The sequence below is a fragment of the Phycodurus eques genome, chromosome 9 (assembly GCF_024500275.1).
Source record: "Phycodurus eques isolate BA_2022a chromosome 9, UOR_Pequ_1.1, whole genome shotgun sequence".
NCBI lineage: Eukaryota > Metazoa > Chordata > Actinopteri > Syngnathiformes > Syngnathidae > Phycodurus > Phycodurus eques.
In genome coordinates, this window is record NC_084533.1 from 29352992 (window position 1) to 29366027 (window position 13036).

Consider the following 13036-nt stretch of genomic DNA (forward strand, 5'->3'; position numbering starts at 1 on the left):
TGAACATTTTATTATGCCGTCAAAAACATGCGCAGAAACTCACAACACTTGAAAAAGATTTACAGAACGTGAAGAAAAAGTTGACACGCATGTGGAAAAAGTGCGAGTGCGTGACTACCATTTTCATTTTCACCATAACAACAAGAACAAACTTTTGACAAACAAAACCTGAAAACAAATTCACAGAAAATGTTCATACAGTAGAATCAAACAAGTGGCTTCAAATGACGCTACATGCTACAGTGCTAACATAAGTGATCAAATGGAACATTTATTTTAAAAGCGCGGAAACACTTAACATGACACACATCCTTAGGTGGACCAAGCTACATGCTGACTAACGTCACAAGTCAACATGTAACGTTTCGACATGAGGACGTGCTCACCACTTGTATATTTAAAAAAAAGAATAAAAAAAAAACATAATTCCTAATTATATAACCATTAACAAAAATAAATGCTACATCCTAACATGCTAGCACATCCCAAGCTGAGTGACATCACAGTCACATGACTCAGCACGAGGCACTCCTGAAATCTTGAAAAAGTTTCAAAATTCCTGAAAAAAAAAAAATCCAGTCTGTTGCATTTGTGAAATAAAAGTTTGTAGCGTCATCCAGAATTATTATTATATTTTTTAAATGGACTTCCTGTTGGCGGCGTGGCCAATGTAAAGGCGACGTCCTCGGGGGCCAATCAAGACGGCGCGATGGCGGCCACGTCGAGGGCGGGGCACGCGTCGCCGTGTCGGAGTTTGAAGAGGAGCTCCTCTTTCTCTCGCATCAACACCTGGTTGAACAAACGCTGATGCTCCAACGACGCACGCACGTCTTCGTGCTCGCGGCACACGTGTCTTAACCACAACAACAACAACAACAACAACATTTAGGGCGCAGTGCTGCCGCTGGTAAAAAGGCCAGCTCCTTTTTCTGTTTGCGCAGCTGCGGCACCCCATGAATTTGATACTTTTTTGTCTTCTTTGTTTTTATTTTCAAGAGTTGAGAGCTTCCGTTCACATTTTCACGATTGTGCAAATGTTGCATACTACTCAGTGGATTGTGCAAATGGTGCAGATGCTACTCAGGCACATGAGTGGCCAGATTATTGGTCAACAACAGACATGAAAATAGCGCAGCGTGGCGAGACTACCACAGTGAGTGCACGAGTAATATATAATAGATAATTGGCCCCACAAAATGTGACAACAAACTCAAAGACAAAAAAATCGGCAGCATGTTGCAGTGATGATTGTGTTTTTGTGGTGTCGCGTTTGTGTGCATCGCGCACTCACCGCAGGACGCTTTGATTTTTGTCCACACGAACTCGCAAGTCCTCGTTTTGCTGCAACGTTTGCGCCAACTGTTCGTCCACGCGTGACTTTTCCTCCGCCTGAAACGCAACAAGCGCGTTAACAACTACATGACTTGCTGCTGCTACTAGAACTGACCATGAACAAGTACAACAGGGGTCATGATGCATAATATGGGACAGTCGGTCGACATGTATTTCTACAAATGTGATCTGTCATATGCGTAAACATGAACGAGTACTCGCACTCTTTTGCTAGCAAGCCACGCTGGCGTTGTCTTGCTGAAATAAGCAGGGAAAAAGACGTCGCTTGGATGGCAGCATATGTTGCTCCACAAGCCGTATGTACCTTTCAGCACGAACGGTGCCTTCACAGAAGCCCGAGTTACCCACGCCATCCCGATTGCGCTACGTCAGACTACCGCAAATAAAATCTCCTATTCCGATACCACCGCATCCCGTTTTTTACGGTCATCATCTTGTCAACTCAAATGCGACCGGATACACTCGTTACCGTGGCGACGGCAACAAGAGTGGATCGCGGCGACTTTGTATTCCAGGGACAAAAATGGGGGAAAACGTGTGTCGGTGGTCAGACAGGAGAGGACGTTCGTTTAAGGCTCGCTCGAGGTATGTTCGCGTACTTTGAATACGATGGGCAATCAAATGTTATGTAGCCTAGCAAGCTAGTGCCAGCGCTGACGGTTGTACTGCCGTTCTGTCGAATCAGTAAGTTAGCGCACATTCTTTCTGTCATGTCGTAATGTCGGGTTGACCCGACCGATTAGAATCCACGACCTGACTAGAGCAGCGATTTCCAACCTTTATGGAGCCAAGGAACATATTTGACAATCTCACGGCACACCAACAAACAAACAAAAATGGATATGTATGATATGACAGTATTTCCTTCCTGCCATCTAATAGAAGACCATTCACACACTCACCTATTTCTAATTACCCTGCGCCCCTGTGGAATGTTCCAAACCGGTGTTTTTGAGCGTTCATGCCTTTTTTGCGCCTGTCCCAACTTTTTGGAAACGCGTTGCAGGCGTCACATTCAAAATGAGAGAATATTTGTAAAAAACAAAGGAAAACAATCACATTCCATATTTTGTCTTTGTAGTGTATTCAATTGAATCGAGGCTGAAAAGGATTTGCAAATCACGGCATCGTGTTTTCCACACGGTCCCGACTTGATCGGAATCGGCGTTGGCATTTCAACATCGGCAACTGACCAGTTGTTCCGAACGTTGCAACTTCTTGCTTTGCTCACGGAGGCGTTCGCTCTTCATCTCGATGACGAACAGCAACGACTCCTGCTCCGACTCCCAGAACGCACCTGGGCTGCCGTGCGCCTGACAACGAGCACGCGTGCGCAAAAACGCCTTTTATGATAGATTTAGGATATGGGGGAAGCGGCTGGTGGTTGCCATGGAGACGTGCACAAATGTACACTCACCTGAATGTTTCTGAGGAGATCTTTCTTGAAGGTGGACTCTTGGACACGCCTCTTTAGCTCGTTGTACGGCTCAAGCTCCGCCTTCAACTCGCTCAACTCCCCCTGCACACACAAAAAGTGACATGCGCGCACACACGCGGGCTGAAGAGTGTGCGTCCACCAGTGCACGGGTGTGTGTGTTTGTGTCACAGGGTTGCCGTGGTTACCTTCAACAGGTTCTCACCGATCTGAAATTTCTCCGTCAGCTGAAGTTTGACCTCCTCGCGAACTCGCTCGACATCTGCGGAAGACGACGCGCCGATTACACACGCGCGCACAACCGCATACATGTACATACACAACACGTATATTATATACTTGTACACATAACGCCTAAATACGTAATCCCTAATATTTCTATCCCATTGCTGATAGAAAACGTTCCGTCCCGCAGCTCTAGTTACTCGCCCATCCATTGTGTTCCGCTTATCCGAGGTCGGGTCGCGGGGGCAGCGGCCTCAGCAGGGACGCCCGGACTTCCCTCTCCCCAGCCACTTCATCCGGCTCTTCCGGGGGGGATCCCGAGGCGTTCCCGGGACGTAGTGTCCGGGAGACGTCCGAATCAGATGCCCCGGCCGCCTCGTTTGACTCCTCTCGATGCGGAGGAGCAGCGGCTCGACTCCGAGCCCCTCCCGGATGACCGAACTCCTCGCCCCATCTCTAAGGGAGAGCCCGGACACCCGGCGGAGGACACTCATTTCGGCCGCTCGTATCCGGGATCTCGTTCTTTGGGTCGCGACCATAGGTGAGGGGAGGAACGTAGATCGACCGGTAAATCGAGAGCCAATGGTTGTTTGTTTTCTATGTGCGCCCTGCGATTGGATGGCGACCGGTTCAGGGCGTACCCCGCCTCCCTCCCGAAGTTAGCTGGGATAGGTTCCGGCAGCCCGCGACCCTAGTGAGGATAAGCGGGAAAGAAAATGGATGGATGGATGGATGGATGGATGGATGGCTTTGTTTTTTGTTGTGGGTTAAAGTGTTTGAAAGATTTGATGGTATGCTCAATTGCCACAATTTACTGCCAGCGGGCCAGACTTCCAACAAGCTTGCATTCAAAAAATAAATGTGGGTCAGCAAAGCATTGCGGGCGCATTAAGAACCCAACGCTGGCAACAATAATCTTACGACGTACGCCGACTAAATTAGAAGAACGAGACGAGGCGAAAACAACGGTCCCATCAAAGGCAATATCGAACATAAAGCATTTCTCAACCTATTTTCATGACGTTTACTTTTTCCGACATCAACATCAAAGCATGTGCAATTATATATCCGCGTTGTTTCGCTTTCGATCCGTTCACAAACATGGAAAGCGCCCACACTTCGCCCCCACTAGCTTAGCGTGGCCGTCGGCGCGCGGCTAAAAGGGGCGCGTCGTATGTACGATGGCTACGGTTTCTGGTTTGCCGCCGCCGAAGTTTTCACTCCGTTTATGTCGTTTTGTCACTGACCTTCAAAGTTTTTTAAAGGAACAAGCTCCTTTTTTAAATGTAAGCAGTACAAAGTAGACATTTGTCTGGAAAAAGTCAAAACTCCCCGCAAGCTAAACTCAAAACCGTCTGACCTGATCTGATCCCTCGCGACAGCTTTGTTGAACTTCTGAGAAGCTCGAACGCAATGCTTGACTTTGTCTCGCTTTGGAAATGACTTGCCACACGTTTTGTTGATTCTTTCATTTGATTTATTGCATCAATGTTGTCGTGTTATGTACTGTCGAATTTCAGCTGCCTCGTGGCCGGGTCACTTTTGAAAAAGACATTTTATAACTCAATAAGCTTTTACCTGGTTAAATAAAAGTTCAAAAAGGATTCCAAAGCGAGAAAGGAACACTCGAGTCGCACCTCCGCTCGGATTTGCGGGCAGCACAAACGCACACGTGGCGTATTTATCGTACTGTAGATACCTCGCAGGTGTCGCTGTAAAGTTTCTTGTCGTCGATGATGATGAACCGCGTTGAGCTGCGCGCTCGTCTCCGTCTTGACCTTCACAAGGGGCCCAAGGTCAAAAACCACACGCTAACATTAGCCCGCGCGGCACGTAAAGCCGACTCCACCTTGTCGAGTATAGCGAGCACCAGCGCGCACGCTTCCTCGTCGGCGTGCGCCTTGAGAAGCTCCGCCCTCTCCGCGCCGCCGTTGGCCGACGACACTTCGTCGAGGGTCCTCAGCTGCCGCTCGAAGCGCTCCAGACGCTTCTCCTCCGCCGCCGCGTTCGTGTCGGCGACGCCGCCGCGCTCAGCCCGCGCACGCTTGGCTGAGGGACAGGAAGCGACACGTCGACTGCGCCAAAGATGACATCGCGTCCTCCGGGACATAAACTTCGGGGGGTGCGGGCAGGGCTTGACGTCCACTTTTTTTGCCGAACAGCCACTGTGGCTCGCGGTTTCCCAGAGTTACTGGCCACTCAGCATTTAGCTGTGGATAATCGGGGTTAGGCGCCGGCCGGCTGACTCAAAATTGACCCAATCAAATGACATCTGTTCACCGGCGGCTTCACGAACGGACCAACCGGCAACCGCTAGCGAAAGCAATTGAATACATAAACGTATCCAAAATCCAAGCTGCCGAAGCGGCTAGTGAGAATGGCGCCGTTAATCGCCAGTGCTGAAATTCAGCCGCATTTGCCGAGTCGGCAGGTGTGAATTAAGGTCAAGCCCTGGCAACCGTGCGTGGGACATTTACGCGCGTGCGCGCGCACACTCACCTCCATTCGGTCGGCTGTTGTCTTTCTTACTTTTCTTCTGCAACAACAAACCAACATGTTAGCGCTGCGACGAAAAGCTCGCTGAGCTCCATTTGTGTGACGTCGTCGCAGCCAGTTCAGCTGAAATCAAACGTATTATTTTATGGCCTGCGGCGGTCCTGCCAACGTTTTCTTTTTTTTGCTCTAGCGGGCCGGATCTGGCCCCCCGGGGCCTCGAGTTTGACACCGGCGGTGTACGTGTTTTCGGATTTGTTGTGTGTACGTCTACGTCACGCGGTTTGTTTGTTTTCCTCTACCGTCTGCCGCCAGGTCGGAACTGCAAAAGGCAATCTGTCCTCAATCGCCTCGCCTGGGAAAACTCACGTGCAATCCATACAAATGCAAATTTCATTCCTGCTACGAAACCGACATCACGAGTAGAATCATTTTCAAAAAGTTCTGCGTAAGATCCGGGATCCGACACGACGCCAACTTCGAGGCGAGAGGCCGAAGTATTTTGCACCGGACGGTCGCCCGGCAACAAACGGACGAGCCATCTTTTTGTTTCAAGCGCTCATCTCGTAAGGGTTGCGTTTGCGCACGTTTTGACCAGAGACGACGCCATTTTCTTTTCAATGACAACGTGACAAGGACAAAAAAAGCAGAGACGCGTGGCGACATTTGAAGTCGACGGGATGCGAGCTCATCTTGTCAATTGTTGACTTTCAATGTCATCGCGATGACTTTCCATTTCCCGTCGCGTCGACGTTAAACGGCAGCGTGACAACTTGCATCGTGTCGCAGCTTTTTTCTTTTTTGAACCTCTCTCACGAGGCGATCCTCATACGCCGCCGTAATTTGAACATGATGGACGGAGAGGGGGAAAAAAAGATGATTTCTGCGGAAGTTGATGCAAACGAGCTCGTTTTGTTTCGGTGAAATTGGAGCTGGGCGATACGATCTTCAAATCAAACCCTCAACTCCCCCGTTAATCAAAACTTGGAGAAAAAAAATGTTCCTTCACTGTAGTTGACTTGACTTCAAAAACAAATGCGCAAACTTGTTGCTTCAAAACGTGCGGCTTAAATCATGCTAATCAAGTTTCTTTTTTCAGGTATTGCAGTCAACTTATTTTTGACAGCGTTAAACACAACGCTAAATAAATGTTAATAAAGCATTTTATATGTTCAACAATTTAACATCAATACATTTACGGTCGTCAGGTTACGCACGCCGCGCCGCGAAGGTGAAAAGTCGATTTTCAAGGGCAAAATATTTTGTCTTTTTTCTCCCAAAGAACTTTTTATCAATTCAATCGATTAATCGCCAGCCATACTCGAATTCCAAGAATTGAAAACAAACAAAAAGCAAACGCAAATAAGATGACAATGACAAATAATATCTTGTTCATTTGCTTTTTCTACCAGGAACTCCCATCAGACAATTTATTTGAAGGCCCACCGCGCTAGCAGCTAGCACATTAGCATTATGCTCATTGCGCGCAAGTTGAGCCGGTCGGCGCCGCCGAACCAATTAAAGCGACCGAAGCAATCGAAGAGATGAGCGCCTTTGCGAAAAGATCGACGTACGCGGTTTTGGAGCCCAGAGGGGAAGCCAGCCAAAGCGTCAAAGTCGTCAACCGTTGGTGAGTTAACGCGTTAACGAGTTAGCGTCTGATGTTTTAAACGAGACGTTGGGCATTTCAAAAGCTTCCAACCGCGGCGGCGTCGCAACGTGACCTTCTTTTTCGACCAGTTCGTTGATGAAAATGATCGTTCGTCGCAGCCCTGAAGATGTCCGCTCTCGTTGGTCGCTCTCGCTTTTGAACGTCACTGATTGGACGAGCGATGACGACGACCCTTCGCATTCGAAAGCTCTTCCAAACCGATTCCGTTCGGTCTGGTTTTTCATGTTATTTGACGGATAGCTTTTTGTCACGTCCAAAGCAGCCCTGCTATGACGTCATCAAGGTTGAAAATGACTTCGGAAATGTCGGCGAATCTTAAAAGGTGGCGTGATCTCGCCTCAATTTTGTTGGACTTCGTCGAGATTCAGGTTAAATCGAAGCGCAAAAGTCAACAAAAAGTGGCGATGATGTCATCGTTGTACTTGGGACGAATTTGCCTGTTGCAGAATGTTGGAGACAGACGCGCACTCATTAAGACTCAAACGTTGGCGTCACGTCGCTTCCTCCTCGCGTGGTGAGCGTTGCTGACAAAACGTTTCGACTTGGGTGTTTCGTGGCCGCCCCGAGGGCCGGCGGCCTGGGACCGGGGGACCTCCGTCCTCCGTCCTCCGTCCTCGGCGCGGGTGCTCACCTTGCTGTGGCCGCAGCCCATGCCTGCCTCGTCGCTCCAAGGCGTCTTTTTCGGCCGGCTCCCTCTTTCGTCGCCGTCGCCGCCGCCGCGTGACCGCTGGAAACTTTTCAAAGTTCCTGAACGCACCGCACCGCTCCGCCCGCCCGGATTTACACGCCGATGCGTTGACGGACGCCACGGGAGGAGAGCTTCGGCTTTCTCTCGGCTCGTTGACTTCCAACATTGGAAACATTCTGTCAAAAGAAAAAAAAAAACATAACAGAACAAACGTTTCATTCCAAGAGGGAAACATCTTAACTTTTGTGTGTTTACTACACTTTATCGCCGTTTTAAGGGCACAAACGTCGAACATTGAAATGAACCGAACGTGATTGTGTTCCGAGTTGAACTTGAATTTAATTTTTAAAGTGTAAAATGTGAAGAGTGACTACACTTGAAGTCTGAAGTATTTGTCATTTGGCTCAAATCAGAGCATAGCGTGAAAAAGGGAACGTTGGAAGATGAGAAAGTTATTCATTCTTCGCCTCATTGAACGCATCGGCGGTCGAGCCCGGCACATGCGCAGTAGCGAGACTTTTGTCCGCGCTTCAAAATTACCGTAATAACCCCAACATACGAAACCACCCCCCCAAAAATGCGTTTGTAATGAGACCGCAACGAACACATACACACTCACGAAGGACACGCAAATGAGGCCGTTCGACGCCAAACTGACTTTAAAGCGGACATTTGCACGCTTTCTTCACAAATGAAAACAAACAAATCGGCATAATGTCATTTTGCAAAACAAGCAAGTGGCCAAGACACACACAACATTTTTTGTGGCGCGTGAACTCATGGCCAAACCCAACGCGTCACAAGTCCAACGTTGAAACAAGAAAGCGCTGCAAGTCATTGAAGTGCCATTCATGTGTTCTAGCCCCCGAATAAAGCCCGACATTCTCCATCCCTCCATTTCCAACAGCGCTTATCCCGCTTAGGGCCGCGGGGCGCCGGAGGCCATCCCAGCTGACTCGGGGCGAAAGGCGGACGACGCTCCGAACCGGTCGCCGGTCAGTCGCGGGGCACGTATAGACACGGACGGACAAGCGTTCGCGCCGTCAGCGAGCGGGAACCGAACCTGCGCTGCCCGCACCGAAGTCGGCCGAGGATACCGCGACGCCATCGGTGACCGAAACACAATATATTTACTTCATGAAAACAACAGTTTCGGATATCAGATGTCAAGAAATAAACTGTTCTTGCAAAGTTGAATGACTGTACTTTATTTGTGTGTTGGATGTGTGCCTTTAAGGGGCGTGGCGGCGCGAGTTGCGGCCGACAGCGGCTCCTTGTTGTCGTTTTGCATTTGCACGTTTGACTGTCGGTGCGGCGACCCGGGCGCTCCTTGCCCACGTGCCGGGGAGTCGCACGTCGCTTTCATTCTTTGCTTTTTCGTCCCTCGAGCGGCGGTGCACATCAACTACAAATTTGGCTCGCCGCACAAAATAAAAAAATGGCTCAGAGCTTAAAAAAAAAAAGACAGTATGTGAGCGTGCGTCTGACAAAACCCATGGCCCCCCCCCAGTAAAAGTGCTCTAGAACCGCCACTGATGCGAACACTGCAATAAGATGACTGAAGAGCGCCCCCAGAGGCTGCAGTGAGTTGTTACAGCCGTTTTGAAGAAGGAAAGTGCACGCACACAAAAAACGTGACGCTGATTGAGTCGATGTGAAAGAAGGAAAGCAAGCAAGCAAGCAAGCAGCTGTTGTCGCTGCGCGGAACATTTTGCTCTCGCTTCTCGGGGTGACAACTGCGGGCACGCGCACGCCGGAAATAGACGCGCGACAAATTCCACACGAGTTGGCGTGCGCGTGACAGCTCATCACGGACTCCACATATCGATCAGCACAAAGACAACGTCAACTAAGTCATCTTTGTTGGACTCGTTGATGATTTGGTCGCAGCTGACATCAAAAAAGGAAAAAGTTGGATTTCATGCTCACAAAGCAAAGTTTGTTTGGTGTCAGGTCAGATGACGCCGACGTCATCAAACACTTGGGACATTCACGCAATGAGTTGTTTCCCCGCAAGGGCTGCCGGAGCGCAGCGCCGCCTGCCGGTCACGCGAAGCCCATCACAACTCGACGAGTGCCGCTACTGTTTCGTGTGCGTGCGTCAAAGAAGAAGCTCATGCTAACGTTGCGAGAAACTTGCTGACAGATTTGAAATATTGATATAATTGTGAAGTTTTTTTTGAATTTGCAGACATACAGTAAGTACTCCTGTCGGATGTGCAAGGTGTCTGAAAGCAGAACACAACACTTGTCATGCTCATCATGAACACACAAAAAAGATCATCTATCAATTAAAAAGCTATTATATAAAAGCACTTGCAATAGTATTTCTACTCCCATGCATCTGTATTTTTACAAATTTGATTATAATGAACTTACTTATTTCAAAATGTTAAATGTATATGTACATTTGGTTATTTGGCTCATATTTATGGATAATACACCGATTATTGAACAAAATAAATGTATTTGAAAAATGACATTTTATTGAAACAATCTATGGAACGAATGGCCGAATTAACGCAACAAATATTCCCAGACTTTTATGTAAATCGGTGCTGCTCAAAGTGTGCTACTCGCGCCACTAGTGGTATGCGGACTCCCTCTAGTGGTAGATGAAAGAATCACTGCCCAAGTACAGTTCAGTTGTATTTAACTTTTAAATGTATTACATTTCATCGTAAGAACTGTTTGTAAGCGGTTACAACTTGGATTTATATTTGATAAGAAATACAACAAAGTTGTTTTTTTTCTATATTTAAGTGTTCAAACTGTGCAAAATGTTACAATAGCTTACATCAGTATTATAATGAGAAATGTATGAAAATCATCGTCGTAATAAAAACAAAGTCGGTGAAAGTCGAGCAGATTGTATGCTTTATTTGTCGTCGGGGTGACGTTCAGAAGGTCCGCACGGCCGCGAAGATCGAGTCGAGCGGGTCGGCGCGGGCGTAAAGTTGACAAAGGGACGACAGGACGCCGACGCACGAGAAGCCCACGAGGAGCCAGAGGAGGCCTGCGCTCACGTACAGAGGTCGCAAACTGACACGCACGCAAACACAACAACAACAACAACAACATCACAAGGATCATCGTCACGTGATCACGTCGTAAGCGCTCTTGCCGAGACCACGTGGGAAATTCACTCGCTCACAATTTAATGACCGTAAGTCAAGTTACCCTGTGGGAAATGTCGTCGTCGAGGAACGACTTCAATGACCTTCTCAAAGGAATAGAAGTCATCACATTTGATTGCATTTTGAGGACTTGGCTTCATTTCGAACGAATGCATCAACAGGACATATTTGTTCCTCACGCAAATCATCAACGTATGACAAAACATGATGAATTGGAAATACATCGTAAACATGTGGAGGAAAACAGGAAGCCGCGTTGACCTCGTGACAAATGTGCATCATTTAGACAATATTGCAATAAGTTGAACGTTCTCTAAAAAAAAAAAAAAAGCCTCAAAATGAAACAATTCCAAAGTGTAACAACTATGAGTCAAACTTTTCCAAACTAAGAGATTGCACCACAAGGTGGCGCTTTGAGGTCGTGTTTGGAAAAATAGCTCATAGTTGAGACTGGGGCAGAACGGCACATGACCAGAGATAGCCAATTACGAGCGTCGACTTCAGTTGATACGAAAAAACGAAAATCTCAAGACGCGTTTGATCCACAAACGTCCTTTCTGTGACTCCTCCAGTCGCTCGGCTGCAACCCGCTTCCTTGTCAATGTTACTTGTAACTGTTGTGAATTTAAGTTTTCAAAACTAAGAGACCTTTCTAAATTCACGATGGTAATATTAGTATGTACGTAATTTGTTGAGGAAGTTCATATTGACTTGGGTTACGGCACCCTCTGCTGTTTTATTTGCGCATTGCATTGAGCGGCGCAGCGAGATTATGTCATCGGACGCTCGTTAGTTAGTTTCGAAGAAAGGGACGCGTGTTGTCGTCATGGGGGGCGCGCGCGGGGCACCCCCGAGTTACTGTGCCCCCCGTTAGCGCGCCCTGCAGTGTAGCTTTTTCGTGCCAAATTATACATCTCATCCAATCAAAACGTAAATGGATTTATTTCAGCTTCGAACTGAGAGGACGACAAAGGAGAATACAAAAATACTCAAATGCAAAATTGCAGACAAGTTCTAACATTGGCTGAAGAAGATTTTGGAGCAAAGAAATAATTTAGCGAGCTCATTCTTAACACAAACAATCATACTAGGGGGGAAAAGTCTCAATTATTGCATGAGTCTCCATTAAAGTTCATTCTTCGTTTGTACAATGCAAGATTGACTTGTTTTTTGAATTGTTTGTTTCCTTGATTCTAATTGTTGTTTGCCGTCGCAGTATTCTTGATTGAACATAACTTCATATCTTTTAAAAAGGGTACATTAAGGTTCACTTCAGTGTTTTCTTTCATCAGCACGCAAGTGTGTATGTTGATGAGGTGGGGGTGGGTTGGGGGGGCATTCAAGCTAGGACCGCCACTGGTTTTTCAAAGGTTCGCACAAGGTAACATGTACCCCCCCCCCCCCCCCCCAAAAAAAACAGACAAACGGACAAAGGTTCGTGTGCATTTTAGGATCGCAAACCTCTTGTGAGTTGTGTTCATGTTTGAGAAAACGAGTATCATTGAGACGATGACGTCACGTGTGCAGACTGACCGTTGCTGTGGCGACATCGCGTAACCTCGGAAGTAACGCGCGCGCGCGTACAGGTACGCCACGCCGCACACGCAAGACACACCTGGGTGACACACGCGCACACACTTTAGTATTGACGTCGAGACAACCGCTCGAGGGCGGCGGTGACGTCACCTTGGCTGAAGAAGACGCCAGACGTCCACAAGATGGCGATGAAGAGCGGAAAATATTCGGAGCAATTCACTCTGAAATTGAATCACAATTAGAAAAGAAGAAACTGCGATGATTATTATTTTTTTATGATGATTATCTCCACAACTTACTGAGCCCTGAAGACCCTCTCAAAGTGGGGGGGACCACTGGTAGACGGGGGGGGCACGCCAAACTTCCTGCGGGCGCTGATCACCTGCAGGGAGAAGTAGGCTACACGCACACAATCAAACAATTATACACCCACGGCAACCCTGGCGCGCAACTGCCAAACACGTTTTCAAACGAACACACGTACACGCAACATCAAC

At 47.9% G+C, this 13036-nt stretch overlaps 1 protein-coding gene across 1 annotated transcript in view; it reads right to left on the reverse strand.

Moving 5' to 3' along the window:
- The window catches only part of ccdc69 (coiled-coil domain containing 69), a 15124-nt gene continuing 2088 nt past the window's right edge, over window positions 1-13036 (reverse strand). The window contains 13 exon segments of the mRNA XM_061685042.1: window positions 1-853; window positions 1292-1389; window positions 2547-2666; window positions 2771-2872; window positions 2977-3050; window positions 4713-4791; window positions 4863-5062; window positions 5513-5549; window positions 7810-7876; window positions 7878-8042; window positions 12537-12618; window positions 12690-12760; window positions 12839-12938. Coding sequence (XP_061541026.1) covers window positions 697-853; window positions 1292-1389; window positions 2547-2666; window positions 2771-2872; window positions 2977-3050; window positions 4713-4791; window positions 4863-5062; window positions 5513-5549; window positions 7810-7876; window positions 7878-8042; window positions 12537-12618; window positions 12690-12760; window positions 12839-12938 — 1352 coding nt within the window. The 3' untranslated portion in view covers window positions 1-696.